The sequence below is a fragment of the Rhinolophus sinicus genome, linkage group LG09, assembly GCF_036562045.2.
Source record: "Rhinolophus sinicus isolate RSC01 linkage group LG09, ASM3656204v1, whole genome shotgun sequence".
Lineage (NCBI taxonomy): Eukaryota > Metazoa > Chordata > Mammalia > Chiroptera > Rhinolophidae > Rhinolophus > Rhinolophus sinicus.
In genome coordinates this window covers 105,286,035-105,309,672 of record NC_133758.1, presented here as the reverse complement: position 1 = coordinate 105,309,672, position 23,638 = coordinate 105,286,035, and the positions used below count along the sequence as shown (strand labels likewise).

General features: G+C 41.6%; 1 protein-coding gene and 1 long non-coding RNA gene across 9 annotated transcripts in view; one reads left to right on the top strand and one right to left on the bottom strand.

Annotated features, from left to right (window-relative positions):
• The window catches only part of ZNRF2 (zinc and ring finger 2), a 79,975-nt gene extending 69,089 nt beyond the window's left edge, over positions 1-10,886 (bottom strand). The window contains exon 1 of one of the 5 annotated variants that reach the window (XM_074340940.1): positions 9,468-10,886. In XM_074340940.1, coding sequence (XP_074197041.1) covers positions 9,468-9,966 — 499 coding nt within the window. In that variant the 5' untranslated portion in view covers positions 9,967-10,886. The remainder of the gene's footprint in view (positions 1-9,467) is intronic. The other 4 variants (XM_074340942.1, XM_074340941.1, XM_074340939.1 and 1 more) reach the window with 4 other exon arrangements.
• Positions 8,918-22,331, top strand: LOC141573216 (uncharacterized). 4 transcript variants are annotated; one of them, XR_012498923.1, is made up of 5 exons: positions 8,918-9,225; positions 10,922-11,079; positions 14,997-15,046; positions 19,816-20,117; positions 21,536-22,331. It is a non-coding gene; the product is annotated as an uncharacterized LOC141573216 (long non-coding RNA). The 4 variants fall into 4 exon arrangements; XR_012498920.1 differs by lacking the exon at positions 8,918-9,225 and adding an exon at positions 9,763-9,896; XR_012498922.1 differs by lacking the exon at positions 8,918-9,225 and adding an exon at positions 9,763-9,896 and having other exon boundaries at positions 13,062-15,046.
• The last annotated feature ends 1,307 nt before the right edge of the window (positions 22,332-23,638 follow it).

Below are 23,638 nucleotides of genomic sequence, written 5' to 3'. Positions count from 1 at the left end.
TCAGTAAAACATAGGAGATTGTGTTCCACTAAACACAATGAAATATATCAAGAAAGAAAAGACATGAGACCAAGAAACTAGAGGCAAATGGGACCCCAGGATGACAATGAACAGACACCTCACCAAACAGCTAATTCAGAATGGAGTTGGTCACAAGGCCCCAGGAGAGACTTTAACATGAAGATGAAATTCACAGAATATGTAAATTTATGAACTGGAAGGAGAGTTATACATCTGTAGGAGGGTTTAGGGACTACACACAAAATTAAACAAAGTTTTTAAAATTCACAAAATTGTGCCAGAAAAGAAAAACACCAAATGTGCAGGGGATGCTAAAGTAGTAAAATAAAGCTAATTAGGTTCCATACACTTTACAACTAAGATACAGAATAAATATCATTTAAACTACAACTTCACATAGTTCATGTAACTTCTGATTCTCGTCTCCAAAGAGCCAATTACCCTCCAGACTTCTTTATGAGACTCAAATGAGTTAACGCTTGTGAAATCACTTTCCTAATCCATAAATTACTATATAAAAGTAATGGTATTAGTTCAACATTTATGGATACTAAAAGTGGTCTATAATATTAGTCTTCATTTGCTTTTTCTCCCTTTTTTTAAAGAAACTAATGACATTCCTCTGACAAACTCTGCATATGGCAAGATGGTGGAAGGAGTGGACGATGCTGGAGTTATTAAGGAATTGAGATTTCGAGGTGACCTGATGTGCTGTTTTTGAAGACATGCTATGATAGAAATCTGGAGAACTCCAAATCAAGACCTTAGAGCTCTCAGACTAGAGGATGCCGAAGCACCAACAAAGTAGTGAATTGCGTTATCAAACGTCTTAGTCATAATAACTATCAAAATGCTAAGTTTTTCTGATTCTGAAAACCTTCTGCCCTGAAGAATCAGCACACACTTAACGAAGACTGACTTGCCTTAACTTCTCAACAACCATCTCCCCAAATATTTCCAACTACCCAAAACATATGCAGATTAAAAATATTTTGTAGCACATTCAAATGGTTCTAAAAGAAGAGCTATTAAGCACTGCATAATTTTGTTTCTAAGACAATTTTATAATTGTCCCCATTTGTATAGTCCACGTTATATTCTTTGGTTCACAATTCAGTTTATATACATTTACTTTATGCTAATAAAACATGACATACATTTCATCCTGGTGCAGTAAGTTTTATATATGATTTAAATAAACAATAATTTGGTGCTCAATAACCTTGTTACCAAATACATTTTGAAGAACACTGATTATTTACAGTTTTTGTCATGTGACTAGCACACTAAACGTACTATAAAGCTTAATTCAAATATTCAGGGCAGACTCTTAGAAATAAAAGATGTATTATAAAAACAGTAATAAAAACTAAAACTAAAATTTTGGATTACTTTTGCAAAATCTGTGAAGTTGAGAAGTGTAAAGTACTTGGTCTTCCTGAAGTGGGTGAGAATGGGGAATATGAGTCTTGAATGTCTTCATTTTTGACAGACAGGTTCAAATGAAAACTAGAAAGATGTAATGTACCTTATGTCACAATACCAGAAAACAAGTATCCTGATCTTAGAGGTGAGAAAGCTAAGGAATAGAGAGCTTCAGGAACTTGCTTCAGGGCGCACGGCATCCACGAATGCCTGGCTGAAGACCCAAGCTCCTCCCCCACACGGACAATGCCGCCTGCACATGGCAGGCACGCCACGTCCTCCATGGCAGTGACGGGTGTGTGGAGAGGCACACAACTTCAGTTGGGGTAAGGAGGTGGAGCACAGTACTTCCTTCAAGCCTCAGACCACAGGTGGATGGAAGTAACAGTCAGCCCGCAAGCCTGCAGCTGAAAGGAGGCCTATACTCAACAGAAGACAAAACTAGAAAAGCGAAAGGAGGCCCGGGGGTGCGGGTGGGGGTGTGCACACACACAGTCGCTACGTTTCAGCTCCAGGGACCCTGGTTCCTCCACTTGTTCCTTCAAGTCTGTGAGCTACCCTAGGATCCCTTCGAATAATTTGAGGTGCCAAATAAAATGTATACACATCTAAAGAGATGTTATCTTAAAATGTGTATGCATCCTCTGTATATTGTTTGTCCCCTTTATGCTATTTTAAGCTGTGGTCCTATCATTTGCAACTGAAAGTCTTAAGATTCTCTGACCACAATACAATACTTTTAGTAAACACTGGAAATAACAAAAAGGATAGCAAGAACAACCATGATTTTTCCACCTAAAATTGTTAAAGCCACACTTAAAAGTGAAAAATAAATGAACCAAGAAGCTAGGAGAAAGAACAAAATTAATTTTACAAATGAGAAGGAAACTAAGAGATGAGAGCAGAGCTAGTGAAATAAAAATCAATAATAAAAACAGTAAAATTTATTGTTTAAAACAAGAGCTGGGGGTGGCCGGATGGCTCAGCTGGTTAGACCATGTGCTCTCTCAACCACAGGTTGCGGGTTTGACTCCTGCAAAGGATGGTGGGCTGTGCCCCCTGCAACTAGCAACGGCAACTGGACCTGGAGCTGAGCTGTGCCCTCCACAACTAAGATTGAAGGACAACGACTTGACTTGGAGCAGATGGGTCCTGGGGAAAAACCACACTGTTCCCCAATAAAGTCCTGTTCCCCTTCCCCAATAAAAAAAATCTTAAAAAAAAAACACACACAAGAGCTGGCTCCTTGAAACAAATTACATGTAATAACCCATTATGTATATATGGTTTCTTTGTTCTTTTGTTTCTCAGCTCATGGTTTCTTTGTTCTTTTATTTCTCAGCTCACACGTATACAAATAAGATAAAATAATGAACTATCACAGACTAGTCACAATTCAAACAAAAATTAGGATATACAAGATGGTCAGAATGTATTAAATTCAAATGATGGAATGAACTTATTCTTTGACATACTAAATTTCTTGATTATAAAAAAAAAAAAGAGCCCTGATTAGAATAATGATTCTGCCAGACATGAAAGCAGAGACATGTGTCTTACTTCTCTACTCTCTGTCCTCTGGACAGTGCGTGGCAAAGTAGGTCCTCATTAAATATTTACGGAGTGAATTTTGGAATACTGGGCAGTCATTTAAAAAAATCATATTATAAAGAAATTTAATGTGATGGAAGAAAATGATGAAGTGGGAAGAAATCACAAGGGAAATCAGAAGATATTTTTAACCGAATGTTAACAAAAATAGTTCAAAATTTGTAGAATTCAGCTATAGCAATTCTTAGAAGGAAATCTGTAGTTTTAAAATCTTACATTAGAACATCAGAGATTTAAAATCAAAAGAATATATTGAATGAATGTCTCAAATCTAACACAAACATCAACATTTTATTCTAGTTATTTCTGGTGGTAAGATTACAAGTAATTTTCTATTTTTTATAAGTGCTGTTTTGTGTTTTAGTTTTCACTAATAAACACATATTTTTATAATAAAAAACATTTTAAACAACTTCTTTTCCTTGTGGTTCAATTCTAATTACCAGCCTCTTATTCTGCCTGTCTCTTAAAGTTCTTGTTCCCCAACATTTCACATGGTTGCTCCTCTATTTATATCCCTCCCTTCATAATTTTATCCACTTTTTGGCTTCATTTATAATCTGCAAATTGATGATTTCTCCATTTTGAGTAATGTCCTAACTTAGAGATTCATTATTTCCAACTGCTTGAAGGATCCTCCTAGATGAAATCCTATAGCCACTCAAAGTTTAACAGCCCTACAAGAAGTCATGAACTTGTTCTTTCCTTCTTTATTTTTAATACTGGTTAATGTCATCACTACAGGTTTGCAATCTTATCAATTCTACCTTAGAAATCTCAATCAAACTCTACTTTTCCTCTCCTTCACCAATGCCATGATTTCAATTTAGGCATCTACCAACTATATTCTCAGCGAGTCCTAGCTTCTCTTCCTGCTACCACTCTCCACCCCTAAGAGCAATTTAATCGTGATTCGGGGTACTGTGTAGGGCTTTGAAGGCTGAGCACTGCGCTACTCAGGAAGGGTGTCATCCACACAAACTACGATTGCAATGGTGCCCTCTGGCCTGACCAGGATGCTTATCCTGGCTTTGAAACTTGGTTAGGTGAAACAAACTTACAGCATTATAAAATCCTTCAACTACAGGTCTGGCTTCACGTTCCCATCATTCCTCCTTGCGCCCCTGCAATCCAGTGACATTTAATTTTAAGTACACTCGGTCAAAATCCAAGGCTTTTGTGGGTGCTTCTTTTAGTCTGTAGTGTCCTCACATAAAACTTCTAAATCCTTCAAAACACAGTTCAAATGTTACTTTCCTCTGTGAAGTATTCTTTGACTGCCCTAGACAGTGATACCTTACAAAGTAGTGTTAACAGTCCTATTACAGCACTTGCCACAGAGTATGACAATCCCAAATCCAACTGAGTGCTGAGCAGGAGCTGAAAGCAGCCCCACGTTTGTACCCCCAACGACACAATGCCCAGCCCCAGAAGGGGCTCAATTCATTTTACTAAAGCAACACTCACCACATAAAACTTTTTCAAAGTAAATAAGAAATGAGTTTAAAGTTAGAACAGTTGCATGTTTAGCTAACAACCTAAGTCAATAACCAATATGGTCGACTGAGTTTGGATTGGCCACACATGATCCCTGCCTCCTGATGTGTGAGCAGGACACGTGACTTGCTTCTCACCAATGGGATGCAGCAAAGACGAGGGGCTCTCCGAACATGTGATCACCTGCACATATTTACATAAGAGCACAGCACCAGCCCATCCTGCTTGACTCTCCTTTGCTGGCTGTGAAGACACAAGTGCCACGAGCTTAACAACCACGAGGAAATGAATTCTACCAACAACCTGTGAGCGGGAGGGAGGGAGCGAGCTTGGGAGCAGACCCTATCCCAGTTAATTCTCTAGATAACCTAGTTCTGCCAACACCTTGCTACAGCCTTGCAGAGAACCCAGACTCCTGACTAAAGGAAACTGTGGGATAATAAATGTGATTTATTTATAATAAATAAATTTAGGCAGCTAAGTTTGTAGTAATTTGTTAATAGGCAGCATAAAAAATTAATATAATCAGATTCTAAGGTATTTCTGAACCCTCTGTTCACACAAAGGGCATGTTTTCCCCAATTTCTAAACACTTAAATAAGTATTGAACAAACTTACTTCATTAGTTAATACCAGTCAAGTACATGCAAAATCAAAACATTATAAAGTACTTTGCTACATAAAACAGTTCCTATACATCTTTTAACCCACCGGCTAATATACCTAATTGTACATATACCCAGTATATGAAATAAGTCTAACATTAAGGCAATTCTCCTATAAACACAAGATAAATAAATATGAAAAAAGCTGGTATCTAATCAATGGTATCGGTAACCAGAAATAAGAACCTACTGACTGGTCAGCAGGCGAAACCATCAAATTGGAGGAGGCTGGCGGAGTTGCTGGAGACACTGTCAGTACAACAGCTCTTCCCAGCAAAGCATCAGAAGTGCTCCGCTCAGGCAGCTCTCCTATCCGATCACCCTCAGTGCAACACAAACCACCCCGCCCTGCAGCTCTCCATCCACCTCCACCTCGCAGTCAAGAGAACTTTCAAAATATTCCCGAAGCAGAAGCTTCTGTGAGTACACACTTGAGCACAACAAGGAGCACAACACAGGGCGTCTCCTCTAGTGTTTCAAGGACGAAGGCTGCAAGTGAGAAACATTCACCACCAGACTCCTGGTTTTGGTGAGTGACAGAGGTGGCGCTTAGAAGTGTCCTTTTCTTCTCTCTCACCCCATAAGTCTTCAATTGAATAAAAGAACATTCAGGAATAGGAAGTAGATGAATCACAATATCCCAAATTCAGACATTTTGGCACTAGATACAGGTAAAGAGGTAGTAACAGAACAATAACAGCTAGCTAATGGAGATAATCTCTCATCTTAAAACCCCACGTTTAGAAGATTAAGAGAAACAAATCTGTCTAGAAATACAGATTTAACATACTCAGTTCTAAGAGATAATCCACACTCCTTCAACATAAGGAAGCACATTTCTTAAGCAATAGGAGGCACTGAATTACAACCAGCCTACTGAAATACTCATGGGCACACCACACCCAAACAAACCCAAGCCAAAAGCAACCCAACCAGTTAATGGTCTAGGTTAATTCATTTCACTTTCAGACTCATGGATATTTTGTAAGAGATGTCCACATAATTTCTCTAGAAATCATCTCCATTCGCTAGTATATTTTTATAGTCCAATTTACCTCCTCCATTCTTGCTGGATCATTAAAGACTGGATCATTACCACAGATAATAATTGCTTTTATGAACATTAGCAACTTGACAGTGGAAAAAACGTAGACATAAAATAAAGCCAAAAAAATCCTAAGATACTACCAAGGCCCTCAATTATTAGACTATACCCTAAAGACCAGTTTTAAAACAAAGGTGATAGACAAGAAAAGGCTTTTGTTCAGTTTAATAGTATTAGACTCAGGAGTCTGAAAAGAATAACAAAAACATGAAACACCTACTTCATCTAAAAACTCCTGTATGCATTAGAATCATATTCTGATATCTACCAACTCAGTCCTAGGAAATTCTAGGAAATTCTTGTAAACTATCTGAATATAAGCACTCCTCTACTGGTTCTCTCTAGAGAGAATTAGATAAGAGTGTATACAGCCAAAATATATGTCTAAAAGAGAACAAAACAAATTCACACAGAAAACCTCATTCAATTTGGTAATTTACTATGATGGAACCAGTAACAGTTCAACTTGCTAGACTCCTAAACTAAAAAAAAAAAAAAAAAGTGGTACTGCTTTAGGTTTTCCTTTTCTATAAATTACATGACACCCCAGGAGAAAAATGGTAATTTTGAATCTTATTAGAACCATACTTTTTTATTAGGAGATATGATTAATATTATAGAAATGTCAAAATAACAGTATTACAAAATTACAGTTAAGAACTTTCCACTAAGTCAGAAATATTCCTTTTCTCATTATTCAGATAGAGTTGCTTAATATGTGCTTAAAAATTTGTACAATTTGTAACTGAATAAACATTAATACTATAATACATACTAAAAATTAAATCAATGTGAAGTATAATCAAGTCTAATTTTAAAAATAAGATTCATCATCTGTCTCCCTAAATCTCAGGATAAGAAACATGCTTCTATTAAGTTTCCCTGATAAACCCATCCACTGAAATCGGTAAAAATCTCATTAAAGCAAATGCCACTAGAAAGTTGTGTTTTTACATGTGTATTTCATCTTTCTGTCTCAACTAGGATTTAAGGTATGATCACCATGATCTGTTCTCATCATGTAACAGGAACAGGTAATTTCTCTGATCCCCTTCCAGCCTTTTCTCCTGGGGTTCCTCATCTGACCCACTGAACACACCTTATTTGAGTAACTGTTTCTTAAACTTTGCAAGAATGATCCCTAACTAGAATCATTTTAAATGCACAGGCGGAAAACATTAATTGCATACAATAGATGTCTTAGGACATTAGGGCTCATTCTCTAGAGACAGGGTTTAAGAAAGGCTGCCCCAACTTCCTCAATCTCACTGTGCTGCTACTAGGCCCCAATCATCCTAACCCCAAAAGTACTAAAAGAACTAAGTGCACAAATCTGGAAACTTAGATAAGAGATAAATGCTTTAGGTCTCTCACTTTCAGCAACTAGGTCTTTTTCATTTGCTAATTTACTATGAATTAATAGCATGGGTATCAGCTATTTGCCCCCTGCTCTGAATGGAATGTACGAAAATAAACCCATATAGATATACTGACTCTGTTAAAGGATATCAGCCCTTAAAAAAAAATGAATAAAGACAATAATGAGTCGCTGAGGAAATAAGAACTATTAATTTGGCAAGCCTTTTCCTATTTCCTCTTTAGCAAGCTTTTAAATACACATCTTTTGATGATCATAACTGCTAAATGCAAATTCACTTTAAAAAGACAAATATTTTTTAAAACCAGCTTATCTTTTATTTATTGCACCAATCTCCCATTCTCAAGAAAATGTCCTTTGTTATTACTGCTCGATGGGGTGACTACACTACTCTCAACTATACTAATTATGATCAAATCACAGTAAGGACAACACTAGTTCTTCTCAAAAACAAAAAGTTTCTTAAATGGCCCAATTTTAGGAAACAATATATTTATGTAGCAAAAATGACTTTATAACAAGAATTATAGTTATTCTATATTGAATGTGCAAAGCAGTATTAAAAAGATGAAAAAAACTAAACGTGACATTCTCATTTTTTATTTATGCTAATGTGAAGGCTGATAGCACAGAACATCAGAACAGATAAATTACATTATTGAACATTCCACTTTACTAACTTCCTACTCAAATTTCTCACATTTATAAACATGAGTAAAGGGGGCGCAAAAATGGAGGGGATGGTGTGTGCACTGTTCATCTGTGTTCAATTGTGAAATATAATATCACAACACATAATACAATGATATGGGAATGTGTATATTCTACAGCATCTCTAACCAGATGTAATATCTATTTCTTTTCATGAACTGGGAAGGGAGGCAGGGTGTCTTGATTCATTTATTAGTAATTGTTCTGCGGTAGAAGAGATCACCTTAAAATATAATTGAAGAGGTCGGATTAATTTTCTTCAGTTCAAATGCACCCTCCCTCCTGATTCTACACAAAAACACATCATTTTGCTATTAAAACTTTCCATTTCTCACAAGTGACTTTTCCTGAACTCAAGTCAAAAGCACCTAGGCTTTTACCACATGTTGTAGGCAGAGTTGTGGTAATTACTAGTTTCTGTCCTTAAGACATTTTTCAATTTTTTAAGCGCCGTCCAAACTAAGCAGGACTCACATTAACCATTCCCTAAAGTAGCAGTTTACTGAGGTTAATACTTTTCACTAACGCATTTATCCAATTAAAGTGTACGTAGTACGTCGGACTATTTGCACAGACTTAAGAATTAGTTCTATATTAACAGTCCAAACGCGGTAACTCCCTCCTTTTTCAAATACTCATGTTTTAAACCCTCTGACTTTTGGAATTTGAAAACTGCTCACCCCTCCAGTCCCAACATAGAACGACACTTAGCAACTGGTCTTCTGACTTCCTGATACTGAAAACCACGAGCACCAGTACTGCAGCATCGGTTTGTTTTAAACCATTTGCTTTCACGTCACGGGGAAAACAAGGTGTGTATGGGAGCCGCTAGGAGGTGAGGGTGCACACGTTGTTTAAAAAACAAACACTAGGGTCAGGCGGTAGCGGCGCCGCAGTGGTTAAGTGGCAATGTTCCTCCCGGGAGGGGTGACCGGGCTGGGCCCCGCGGCTAACCCCCGGGGTTCAGGCTGAAGGAGAAAAGGAGAAGGGTAAAAACAAGCGCAGTCGCGGGCCACGTGCCGCCCTTGGGAGCTAGGGAGGGAGGGGGCCGTACCTCCAAACATGTGCGGCGAGAGGTGAGCTGGTAAAGAGCCGATCACCAGGCGCGGCCCGCCCGGGCCCCCGCCCGCCGGCCGGTCCCGGCCGCCGCCGCCGCCGCCGCCGCTGCCGCCACCGCCACCGCCGCCGCCGCCGCCGTCCTCCGGGCTGCTGTGCACCGAGTCCTGCGAGCCGTACTGGCCACTGCTGCTGTTGGGGATGCTGAAGGAGGACTGCGCGGCGCGAGCCCCGGATGCCACGGTCCCCACGGCCCCGCCGACCGAGCGGCTGCGCGGGGCCGCTGAGGCCGCCGCGGCGCCGCCGGAGGCGCTGGGCTGGTGCGCGCCGGGCACCTGAGCCGGAAACCTCCCAGCGGCCGCGGCCCGCGCCCCGCCGCCGCCGCCGCCGCCCGCGGTTCCATTGGCTCCTCCGCTGCTACTGGAAGGTAAATCCGAGCCAGAGTACGCACGGGTGCGGCCGTTAGCAGCGGCCGGGCCGCTCTGCTTGGCGCCCATGTCCGCCCTGCCCCGGGCCGGGCTCGCGCGCAGCGCCCGGAGCTCCGGGAGGGCGGGAGCGAGCGCGGGAGCTAGAGGGCAGGGCCGCGGCGCCGCGGCCGGCCCAGAGCAAAGCCCGCACGTCCAGGGCCGCCGCCCGGCGCCCCGAGGGGCAGTCAGCGCCCGGCGCGCTCTTCTTGGGGGCGTTGGACGAGACCGGCGACCTTCCGGGGGGCGCGGGAGACAAGGAAAGGCGGAAAGAAAGGAGGTCCCCGCTCCGGCGGGCGCCGCTCGCTGGCTCGGGAGGGAAGGGAGACTCAGGTGGTTGTGCGGCTACCGCTGGTTTCGGTTCTGCTGCACCGCGTCGGGCCGCTGCCGCTCTCTGCCGCCACCGCCGCGCTCTGCGCCCCGGGCCTCGGCACTGCCTCCTCCCGGGCGGCCGCTGCTACCGCCGCCATCCTCCTGCTCCCACTGCGGCTCGCGGGTAAGTGGGAGGCGCCCGCCCAGACTTCGCCCGGGCCACCTTCCCTCTTCCCCCAGCCACCCAGCTGTTAACGGAAAAAGAGGAAAAATGGGTGGCGCGTGCGGGAAGGACGAGAGAGGGAAGGGAAGAGGGACGCGTGCTTCCCGGCAACCGTCGCCGCGCTGCCCCCGCGAAGGAGGGGCGGGGAGCGGTCTGGGCCACAACTGTAGGGGTGCCCGGGAGGGCAGGAGGTTGCCTGGCCCTCGCACCGGAAGGCCGAGGAGCAGCGAGTCCCCAGGGTGCGCCGGGGCCTGTGTGTTTGGGTCGCGCGCGGTGACCCCGCCCCCACCCCCTCGCGCCGCCCGGCGGATTGGCTCCCGCCAGCTTGGCCCCGCCTCCCCCTGCCGCGGCCTTCCAGGCCGGGTACCGCCTTTCCAAGGTACTGTAGTGTGGTAGGTGCTGCACCCGCGGACTCAGTGATGGACAGGTTTCTGGCCCCGCCCTGCCCTCCAGGTCGCCCTCCTCCTCCTCCTCCACTGCGGGGCCTAAGCCAATTGGAAGGACTGAGCCCCTCCGGGCGCCAACCAGAAGGCGGCCCCTCCTCTCGCATGTGGCAATCCGACGCAGTAGAAGTCAGTGAGTCCCCTTCACCTTTTCCTAGCTGGTGCCAGGTATGGCTGTGTTCTTTGTCCCGAGGCGTTCAGTTTGGGTGGGTGTTAACTTCCTCGTTGGTGTTATTAAATAAGTGGGTCTTACATGAAACAGATGCTCAGCAATGCTAATAATAAAAGACTGAGAACAGTGAGAACAAAACAACCAAGGTAGCAGAAGCCAACTTAATTTGAATTAGCTCTATCCAATCAAAAACCCCAATCCTGGAGGAAGAGCAGAGTTGGAAGAACTAAGGATAATCCAGCCTGACCTTCACGGGCAGGGCAAACACTGGTGCAGAGAAAGCTGCGCCATGTTTAGGAGACCTGGGGTCTAGGTCTGGGACCAAAACTAAATTACGTGTAATGAGCAAATTATTTTACCTTTTTGGACTTTTGTTTCCCTACCTGGGATGTTTGTATTAAATCCCTAGGGCACCTGCAACTTTTGAATCCAATAATTTCTCTGAAACGGAATTTATTAAAATTCTCAGTAACCAACGCTTTTCCAAGTAAACCGACATTTACTTGGTAAGTAGAGAAAAGTTTGAAAGGCCAAAGTGGTTATCATAGTAACAAGTTTCAATTCAGGGAGGTATTTAGTGATTTGATCTGATTTACCTATTATTAATTGAAGCCTTTGGTATAAAACTGTGGTTCAGCAGGGAATTGTTACCGATACTGTAAGCTCCTACTGTTAATAGAGAAAATGACAAACACTGATTTAAAAACGGAGTAAAAGACTTTTGCAAGTCTCTGGGAGCTAACACTTGGTAAGTGCAAGAGTCTCACACTAATCATTATACATGCATTTTTTAAAGTTTAGATAACTATGATATGGAACACATCCTATTCAGTAATTAAAACTATTAAATGGAAAGATTTAACAATAAAACCTGATGACTCTTAGTTGTGTCTAGATTTATATATTGTGCTTCATCACACCCAACTTGGTTGTATTTTTAAGTCATTTTTACCCAAATGGTAATTACACCTTAAAAGTGTCCCACATTTATTCCTAACAAAGAAAAAATCCCCTTCAAGTTTCCAGGTTTCCAGCATTCATACCACTCACAGCAGTTGGAATTTTACATTTGTTTGAGTGATTGATTGGATTTATGTCCATTTCTAACACGACTGTAAATTTCATGAGGGCATGTAAAGCATGTGTTTTTTGACCACTGCAGTGCTTGGCACCAGTAGCCTATAGGTAAATATTTGTTGAATAAATGAGTGGTGAGAAGGCCACTCACAGGCTGAATGTTGGACGTAAGAGGATAAACCTTGGAATTGTAATGATCATTCATTCAGCATATAAATATGTTTTGTGTTACTCAGTGCCAAACACAGCATATTAGAACATGATAAGCTACACAGAGGAAACAAACCCCTAAACCTCAGGGCCTTGATGCAGTGAAAGCGCACTGCGAGTTCCCTTGGTATACCCTCTCCTCTCTCTCTAAATAGTTCCCCACTTAAGTGGCAATTCTGTGTGTCTCTCCTCCAAGTAGTACCTCAGGGACTCAGGCTCTCATCTACTGACTAAACAGGTCCCTGGACCCCTCACAGAGTCCGTTATTAGACCTTGTGCATCTGGCTGGCCAAAAAGAAAGGGCAGGTATTGAATGAAGTTTTGGCCAAGCCTGGAAGGGTTTGCATCTCTCCTGCCTACTATCCATGCTGGCAGAAATCAGTCGCATGGTCTAAACTAACTACAAAGGGATCAGGAAATACAGTTTTATATGTGTGCCCAGGAAGAAAAGGAAGTAATTTTGGCAGGCACATAGCAAACATGTCTTTGCCACACACGAGAACCATTGTCTGACAAATACCTAAGCTAAATATTAAATCTTCGTGAAACATTTTACAATAAAAATTGTTACATGAAAAAGTTTTAGTGAGAGTTATTAAAATGTAGTAAAAAAAAAAAACAAACAGAAAAAAAACCACACCCGACTTGTGTGTATCAGCTAAATTCTATCTGCTTTGAATTGTGTTTCCAGAAACACCATCTTGCACAACTCTTCATTCCACCATTTAGATCAATGATCCTCAAAGTATGGTCCCCAGATGATCAACGTCTGCATCACCCAGGAACTTGTCAGAAAGGCAGATTTTCAGACCCCAACCTTATCTGCTAAATCAAAAAGTGCCTGAACAAGCCATCTAAAAGATTCTGATGCATGCTCATGTTTGAGAACCACTGATCTAATCTAATCACTGATTGCTTTCAAAAGAGAATACCATATTCACAAAGAAATGATTTATAAATGAATGAATAAACGAGTGAATGAATATTTCTTGTCCCTATCCTTGATATCTCTACTGTGGTAGATGGATGCCCCTTCCACTTCCTCTCTGGGTAGGCCATTTTGGTTTTTTTCCTTACTAAGATTCTGGAGTTATAAAACTTCAGCCTGCTATGTTCTTTTTTTGGCCCTCTTCCCTCTCCAAACAGAAATCCACATTAAGCTATCAGTATGTTTTATTGTCAACCAAGCAGTTCTGACTTCATTTAAAATGTGTAGCTTCTTTATTATACCATACCAGTTCTTCAAAAATGAAAAGTGCTGCTTCATCCAAATCAGTATATACAGGTGTGTACGCACATAGATAGACCAGAAACAGGTCTTATGAGTTCATACCCATGCTTCATGGGATACATCCATCTCTCATTCCATTTCACTTTCGTATAATGCTGGTCACTGCCCACTGAATTGATTTTACAACCCACTAATGGATTGTAATCTGTAGTTTAACAAGCGATGATTTAAATCGGTACTTTGCAAACTTCAGTGCGCAGAAGAGTCATTTGGAGACCTTGTTAAAACAGATTGCTGGGCCCCACCCTCGGTGATCCTCATTCTGTAAATCAGGGTTGGGTCTTGAGAATTTGCACTCTAAGCCGGTGATGCTTCTGCCACCAAACCTTAGGTCACACTTAGAGATGCACTGGTCTAAATGACACATTCCTGTACGTAATCACAACTGTTGTTTTATTGTCTCAGTTACTTCAAGAAACTAGACCCCCAGCTCTTTGAAATTCCTAATATTTGAAGCTTTTTCCTAGGCTCTATTTTTCTTCCTCCTACATGATTAAATGATGACATTTTGACCAATGGTTTTTGGGTTCAAAATTAGTTTGTCTTGTTAAAGCACTTGGTGTTGACAAAAATTGGTGGCCAGAAACCCACACTGGAACAAAGAAGCTAGTTGTGAGTTTATCAATAAAAATACCGGACTGATGGGTTTGCTGTTATCTGATTTGAAATTCAGTTGGGGTGAGTCTCTTCCCTTTGGCATTTATTTAGTGTGTGTGTGTGTGTGTTTCTCTTTTGTCTTTTGCCCACTCTTTTAAAACTGTGCCAGGTCAGATCTTGGACTTGTGGGACAACAGATTTGCACAGGGCAGAGACCTGTCACACTGACCCTTTCCGTCAGGCTCTCAGCCTCCCAGCGGGGCTCTCCCGCAGCCAGTACCAGCCTATACTCTTCACTAAAGTCTCTGCCATCCTCCCACTTTTCCTCTCATAATATTTAAAAGATGGCCATGGTTTTGCCTTTGATTTGATTTTATTATTTTACTCAGTGTCATACATTACCCAGTCTCCATTACAAACTATAGGACTATATGTCTAATTACCTCTTTAAATAGACATTTTTCCTATTATGTTTTATTTTTTAAAGAAAGAAATGGACCATCTAAACATTAAACTGTATCTTAATACATCCTACAGAAAACACTATTTAGTATTTTAGGGATGATTGGAAACATATTTTAAATTCTAAAACTAAAGTTAATTTAAAGGAATATTTAAGAATCACATTGTTGGGTAATTTTTCAGAGAAAATCAATAATTTATATAATGTATGTAACTCACTTTTTCTGTCATGAGGAAGCCAAATTCTCCCTTCCCTTTACTCTCATTGATTTTTAGGAAGGATGGAGCCAATCCTGACAGGATTGTAGGGACACACCATGAAGTGGGTGAGTTCCGGTCACAGGTAGGCCCCCACTCGGCTCTGTCTAGCACTGCCTGTGGGATTTAGGGCAAGCCACTTAACCTGGCCAGACCTGTTTCCTCTGGAAAACGCAGATGAGCATAACACCAGTCTCACAGAGCAGTTGTGGGTCTCAAAAGACTCAGTTTCTGTTTGAAAATACTCTGAAATGTGTTAATAGATACACAGACTTTAATCTCAATGGGATTATCCCTAGCAGGTTTTCATAAATTGCACATTATTTACCAGTTTGTGTCTGTGTGAATTATGCAGCTGAATATATACTATACTAGCACTCACTGGAGTTGATTTTACCACTTTGTGTAATTTTAATGTGTTTTGACACTTAAGGATTTATTGGTAATAATGTGTAGCAGTAATTTGCTAGTAAGTATGTACATCACTAATCTTGAGGACAGTATGACATGTCATGATGACAAACCTACAGCTTTCTACCATGGGATGTGTATGTGTATATGTATACAGAGGGTGCCAAAAAAATGTATACACATTTTAAGAAATGAAAAAACTATTGGGGCCAGCTGAAGGCTGCCGGTTCGATTCCCACATGGGCCAGTGGGCTCTCAACCACAAGGTTGCCAGTTGGACTCCTCGACTCCCACGAGGGATGGTGGGCTGCACCCCCTGCAATTAACAACGGCAACTGGACCTGGAGTTGAACTGCGCCCTCCACAACTATGATTGCTATGACAACAATTTGACTTGGAAAAAGTCCTGGAAGTACACACTGTTCCCCAATAAAGTCCTGTTCACCTTCCCCAATAAAAATCTTTAAAAAAAAAAACTATTAAAATTGTAATAATATATACTGATAGTAAAAGATGACTACAGGTCATATGTATACATTTTATGAAATTTAATTGTCATGAGAAGACCAGAAGCTATTTGAAGAGTAGAAGCTATTTGAAATATCTAATATTTAAAGCTTTTTTTTTTAAAATTCTCTTGATTCTACAGCATAGTTAAATTAAATTACACTTTCACTAAGAAGTCTTTGGGGTCCTAATAGCATTTCACATGAATCAGTCTGTGCGCAGATCCCTAAGCTATGTCAAACATAGATTCTGAAATCACTTTCCTTTCTAAAAACAGCTTGAGACACAATATTAACATCTGCTAATAAAAATGGCATGGAGTGTTCATTAGAGCTTAAATAGTTATACTGTGCTCTATTCTCAATAATTCACTTTGGCTTGCAAACAATATATTTTAAAAACCTTATTTTAAAACCCTTAATACAAAACAGCCACAATCCATGATGCTTTTCCTCCACTATCAAGAAATCTCTCAGATTCCACACAGAGTAGAATAAAGGAGTCCCCAATCAGTATTAGGGTCATATTGTTGAAAAGACAAAGTTTCATGGAAAGGTGTGTCACGGGGTCATTACCGAGGACGTTTTCCCAGCCTACAGAAGTGAAGAACAGCTTGGAGAAAACATAACTCTCTGCTGCATAATGCATACGGTCCCTCTTCCAGGGCAAATGCTTTCCCTCCCTCCTTCCTGCCACTTGTTTAAATCACTGTGGTTATACAGGAATGATTAAAAAGTAATATAAGACCTCTTCCCTTACCACCTCCTCCCCCAAAAGCCCCTATACAGGCCAGCCCCTTATTTTAGGCCTAGATTGCATAAGCCTCCCGAGTATAGGAACTCTGTTTTATTTCTAACTCTCTACAGACCCTGTGTCTAGAGCTCTAAGACGATCTGCACACAGGAAGGATTCAGTAACTTAGATCACGAGGGGCAGCAGTGACAAAGACGTCCTGAACAACTACTGACTTAACAGGCTGTCATTACCACACTAAGTCCGTGTGTTTCACACTTGCTGTCTTCTACACTTTTCAGCCCAGACAGTCCACACCTTAGGTGGCCAATTCCCTTTGAGTTGCTGCTGATTGATGTACGCCCCCAGGTTAGGCCAGGTTGGAGATGGTAAGCTAATCCAGGACTAACCCTGGCAACCAGACAGTATTGAGCCATAAGAGCTACTGTCCAACATGCGCCACCTCTTTCCCAGAAGCTAGCTGTGTTCTGGCTACATTCTAGGGACACAGATCTAATCCCAGCAGGTTTTGGAACATAGCCCTGAACTGGGTCATCCCCAGTGGGAGGAAATATCAGGATACCTTGGGACTCACACTAGAGATGTTTTCATTCATTAAACAAAAAGTGACCAAGCATTTGTAATGCACCACGTCCTGGGCTTAGCTCTGGAGATACATAATTAAACAAAACAGGGTCCTTGCCTTCAAAAACCTTAGAGTTTATAGTCAGGGGACATAGCTATAGATAACGAGATGAAATGTGGTAAATGCATGCTGGAGCTGAGTGCAAGGATGGGGGTTGGGTGAAGGACAAAGCCACATTCCCAGAAGTGATACTGAACTGAGTCTTGAGAGGGTTGGCGTAAGCAGCCACAGGCATTCCAGGCTGAGGGAGTGTGAAGGCAGAGCTTTGATCATCTGAAGAACTGCAAGCAGTTCATTATAGCTGGAATGAAGAGAAGGAGGCGATGAGGTGAGCAGATCGGCTGGAAAAGTAGGTTGAGGCAGAGTCTAACTGGCTTGGTGTGCCGGGCCACGAGGTTGGAGTCAATCCAGAAGGCAAAAGGGAACCACCTTCGTAAACAGGAAGTAGCATGCTTGTATTTACAGTTTAGGAGGATCACAGGCAGTATGTTGGAGAACTTATTTATAGGAGGGAGGAAAGCAGAGTGAAGTAGAAGAGTAGGGAAGTTTCAGCAGCTATTGAGAGAGTAGCCTCCACAGGTCTTGGAGACCAATGGGATGTTGTGATTGGCTGAGAAGGAACACTCAAGGGTAACAGGTAAGTTTTCTGGTCCCTGGTAGCACTAGGTAGGAAAGATCAAGTTTGAGAAGTCAGGAGATGAATTCAGCTTTACAAGGCAGAACGAAACCAGCCTTTAGGTGTGGCAAGGCGTGGGGTTCAGTTCTGCTGCGTTAGGCATCCAATCCTATGTGGAATTTGCATGGTGGTATAAACAGGTTACCCTACCCAGATTTCTCAGCGCACTGAACTTCATTTTGCACAATGCTTCTCGGAGCTGGAACCATGCCTCCTGCTCTGTGTGTGTGTTCTCCCTGTGCCAACTTGGTGCTGTTCCTAGGACAGACATCCTGAAAATGGGGAGTCACGAGGGGCAGCAGAGTTAGTGCTGTGCGGTCATTGGAGGGCGACCACATTTCAATGCTGGGTGTGGCAAATTTATTTTTCTTCATTGTTAACATTCCATGAGCAAAGGAAATTTAGGCCTTGTTATTTTCCAAGACAGCAGTTTTCTATTACACTGAATTAGGCTATTAAGTTCATCACCTCAAAAATCATATCATCTATTATCTTTGAAACAATGACTGTGATAGGCAGAAAAATGCCCACCTAAAGATGTCCATGCTCTCATCCCTGGAACCTGTGAATGTGTTACCTTACACGGCAAGAGGGACTTTGCAGATATAAAGAAACTAAGGATCTTGAGATGAGATTGTCCTGGATTATATGAGTGGGCCCAATGTCATTACGAACTTTCTTATAAGTGAAAGGGAGGAGAGGCAGAGTGATGAAGTGCAAGAAGGACTCAGCCAGCCATTGTTGGCCTTGAAGACAGAAGGAACCCACTAGCCAAGGAACGCTGGTGCCCTTGAGAAGCTGGAAAGGCGAGGAAATGGAGCCTCCCTAAGAGCCTCTACGAGGAACACAGCCCTGCCGACATCTTGATTTTAGCCCAGGGAGACCCATTTTGGATCTCTGACCTCTAGAACTGTAAAATAATGAATTTATGTTGTTTTATGCAACTAATTTGGTGGTTATTAGTTACAGCAGCAATAGGAAACTAATATAATGACTGTTCTTTAAGATTTCAGAAACCCCCTGATTATAAGCTGCCTCAAAAAACAAAAAAAGTCTAGTAAACATGCTATGAAATCCTCATGTGATTAATCACACGTATTTTTTCTTGGCTTCCTGCCCTACTCTTGAACCATGGTAGCACAGGACGCCATGGTTTCCTGAAGATGGGCATTACAGGTAGCTGAGGTAACATGCTGCTTTTCAAGGACCCCACGTGCCAGCTGGGACTTCCCATTATCTGCCTTAAAACAGCCTTGTGGGCTGCCTTCCAAATGCAATCACTGAGATTAGAAAGTCATGGCATTCAAAAGAGCAGCCTTTAGTTCAGGGTTTCTGCGTTTTAAAAGAACACTGGCAAGTCAAAATATGTAAGTAGACAATATATTCGGTGAAATTATGGTGCTGAAAATAGCCCTGTGTTTTGCCAGCACTTGATTGAGGAAGGATCCTGGGTGACGTGTGGTACATCTCCTGCAGGAGAGAAGGTGGCAGTTGGGAAACTCCACACTGACATCTGGTGATACAAAACTGCACTGCCCAGGACTGGAAATCGGAAGCAGTTTGCTTCAATAGGCTCCTCATTTGGATGCTCCTACCCCTGCTCCCCCCCACTCCCCAAGAGGCTCAAGACTTAGTGCAGACCAGGTGACTTCAGCTGCCCCAGGTGCAGCCAAGGCTGGTCAGGCTTTATGCTCGTGTGCACGGTGCAAAGTTTAACCATCTAAGAGTTTTTGCCTCTTGACTTTTTGAAATGATGATTTCTGCACATCTGAAAGCTAAAGATTGTGCTTCTGAAAGCCTGTTTGTGCTTCTGGCAGCCAGACACTTGAATGTCAAATGAGTTTAAGAGTGTTTGTATTTTCTAGGTTCACAGAACAATTGCTGTGGCTGTGAGTCCTGAGCAAGGAATAACCTGCCTCGGGGATGGAACCGGTGAGGCAGGTACAAGCCCTTCTGCGCCCCGAGAACTTTTATCTGCATTTGATTCTCATCAACCATGACGCCTAAAGCATAGAAGAAATGGCATAGAATGCCCCTTCCATCTCACCCTGTTTCTCCTGTGCCCATGGTGAAAATCAGTCAACAGGGATTTTTGTTTCTTCCCTTAATGGGGGCAAAATTAGAAGCAAGACAAGACTGGATTTTGAAGGCTGTTGCAGTAACCCAGGTGAAAAAGGATGAGGGGCTTGCACAGCAATGTGAATGTACATAATGTCACAAAGTCGTACACTTAAAAATGCTTAAAATGGTTAATTTTAAGTTATTTGTATTTTATCACAAGAAAAAAATTAATGATAAGAGGCTGACCTGCAGCAGTAATAGTGATAATGGCAGAAGGTTCTACAAGCGTTAGGAAATGGTTGGGTGCACATACATTTTCATATCATTCTCCTGGGCAAATTGTGCAGATGAACAAATGTTAAACTCCAGAACACTAATGCCAGAAACACTCTTACAACCTTCTCATTGAAACAAACACACCTACACATCATGAAGTCATTCAATCAGGTTTTACAACGAAATGTGTTTCGCCGTACATTTAGAACATTTTCTTTTATGGCATGTAAATATCAAGCTTTAAACAAATCATACAGATGGGAAAATGAAATGTGCTGCACTAAACGCACACGGATTTAGCAAAGAAAGGGCAAAAAAGGGGGGAACCACTCCTCGACGCATCTCTGGCTCAGTTTTGACTGTCAGAAATACAAGAGAGGTAAAAGCATTTCCAGGATTCAGTTGCGTCTGTGAGTTGAGCACAAAAGGAAAAGATAAATAGGAAGGAACTGCAGACATGACTTGTGCAAACAGCAGATTCATAGGTTTTGGTAATGACAATTCACATTTTAGAATTTGTAATCTGTTGACAAGTGATTCATTGAAATTCCATGGAGGAATTAGAAGAGATCTAGAATTTTTTTCAGAAAAATGTAACATTTCAATTTAAACTTTCAGATGTATATCTATCTGGTTTTTCCAATATGTCTTTTAACAGATGGCTTACTAATAATACATTTTACTCTGTTCCTTCATCTCCATCCCCACCAATGATTGGGTAAAGAAGTGAAAAATACTGTCAAGACCAATATTAACAAGGAGTATGACAGCTAGAATCAGGATTTCATTTTAATACAACATGATTCTTTTCTACTGAATTAAAGTTATTTGATAATAGCTCATGAGTTTCAATAACAGAAGAGTTTCTTCTAGAGCTCACAAAGAACTTAAAATGTACAACTTAAATAAAAAAGATATTTTTTTAAAACCCCACCAACCAGAAAATTTACTTAGCTTGATACATACAGACTTCAGAGAAACCTGAGTTTTGGAAAGCTGGGCCATCACCTCTAGGATTTCTGTAAACTCAATCATTATACAGGGGAAAGGGAAGCGTCTGTTACCTTAAGTTCACAATACTGGAGTGACAGTGACCCACAGCCAAATTTGAAATGGTGGTGGCTTCATACATTGAATAATAGAAACTGTCTTGTTTTTCATAGTGCAATCAACCTAATGGCTTTTGTATAATTTTCCAAGCTACTTAATGGATATTTTGTGGTTTAAAATAATTATCTTTCCTGTCAGGCAAGACAAAGACTCCAGATTTCCTCATTTGAAGAGTGAATTTCCTCAAGAAGACGTTTCTATTTGTTGGAGCAGTAATTCCAGGCTCTAATCTACAGACCAACACCAGTCCGTGTTGAAGTGTTCGCAGTGAAATAAGAAAAATTGGGGCAATGCAGTCATTGCTCTTTTATGTATGAAAAGCTAAGTGTCTTCAAACAGTATGACGGTTCCTCAGAAAATGAAGCCTACAATTGCCGTATGATCCAGCAATCCCACCTCTGGTATGTACCCAAAATAATTGAAAGCAGGGACTCAAAGAATTATTTGTACACCTGTGTTCATAGCAGCATTGTTCACAATAGCCAAAAGGTGGAAGCAGCCTGTGTCTCTGAACAGATGACTGGATAAACACAATGGGGTACATACATACAATGGAATATTATTCAGACTTAAAAGCAAGAAAATTCTGACACATGCTACACATGGATGAATCTTGAAGACGTAATGCTAAATGAAATAAGCCAGGCACAAAAAGATAAATTTTGTGTGATTCTACTTATATGAGGTACCCAGAGATGTCAAATTCGTAGACAGGAGGTAGAATGGTGGTTGCCAGGGGCTGCGCAAAGCGGGAAATGGTGAGTGGTTCACAGGTACAGAGATTCAGCTTTGCGAGGTGGAAAGAATTCTGGAGATTGGTTGCACAACAATTGAATGTAATTAACACAACTGAAAACCTTAAAAATGGTTAAGATGATAAATTCTATGTTGTGTATATTTACCATAATTAAACTTTTCTTTAAAAAATTTTAAAGCAAAATGTCTTCAATTGATAAGACTTTCCTTTAGTTTAAGATTCTGTCTTTTTTACTCTTCTGATAGTTGTAGATGGCGGTAGATTTGGGGAGATTTGCTGTTTTGTTTATATAAGGTTTTTAAATTTTCTTACTTGACACAATGAAAAATTGGCAGCCTGATACTGATCCCTAAACTCACTTTGAATGTGTATTGGCCTCTGAAACCTCAAAGGTGGGGAACCATTGCCCAAGAGATCAGTGTTCTCACCTTTGATTTCCTGCCTGGCCCAACACACTGGAGTGATAGGCTAGGATACACCCCCGTTGACCAGAGCAGTGGGGCTTATGGTCAGCTGGAATTTTGGCCTTGAAGGGGGAGGGTGCTTATCAGAATGCCTGGGAGTCCTGTATGCTAGGGAAAGGCTCCAGGTGGTTCTAAAAGGGTCCTGCTCCCCCTCCCAGGTGGCACTGACCCCTCCCCAAACCTAGCTAAACTGAGAATTCCTTCTCAGTAGTACGGACACCTCCAGGATACTTTCATGGGGCGAGGAAGGACCTGGACACCTCCCTGATTACTTCGCCCTGTGGTCTTCTGTACACGGCTGTGCCTAAGCCTCCCAGAAAATGGATAGGACTCCCGGGGAAGGTAAGTCCTTCGGAAATGTCCAGCAACCAATACCATAGAAAGGTTTCTTTACTTCTAACATCAATCCTTCACGTGGAATTGTGTGTTCAGATTTTTCTTTACTAGGCCAAGTCATTTAGTTATTCTGGGTTATCATTTCCTCAGAAAAATCGAAGGGATTAAGTCAGGTCTTTCAAACTGCAGGTTGTGACCTATTAGTGGCTCAATTAAACATGACCAGTATTTTTTTTTTTTTTTTCTAAAGAAAGAGTATTGAAAGACTAGAACACATCAAAGTGTTTCACATGTAGTGAAGGTAATTATCGTTTCATGAAACTTTGTATATATTCTGGGCTGGAACAAAATGTTTCTCCAAATGTGGGCAGTAGTCAAAAAAGTTAGAAAACCATTGGATTCATGAAATGACCTCTATAATCTGTGATAGCCTAAAATTCTATGACTCTCACTTTCATAGTAAACACAGAACTCTCCCTTCAGCGGCACCAGCTCACCATTCCCATCAACAAATCCAAGAGCTCCTATTCGTCCTTGAGACTATTGTGGTGTCCTGTGAGCAGTCTGCTTTAATTCCTCCAAGTAGACTTGGACGTCAGGGCTTCCTCTGGGTCTCCCCTCTAGATAATGATCGTCAAGTGTTTATTCTACTATATTGGTATTGTTCGTTTGTCCACTTCCCCA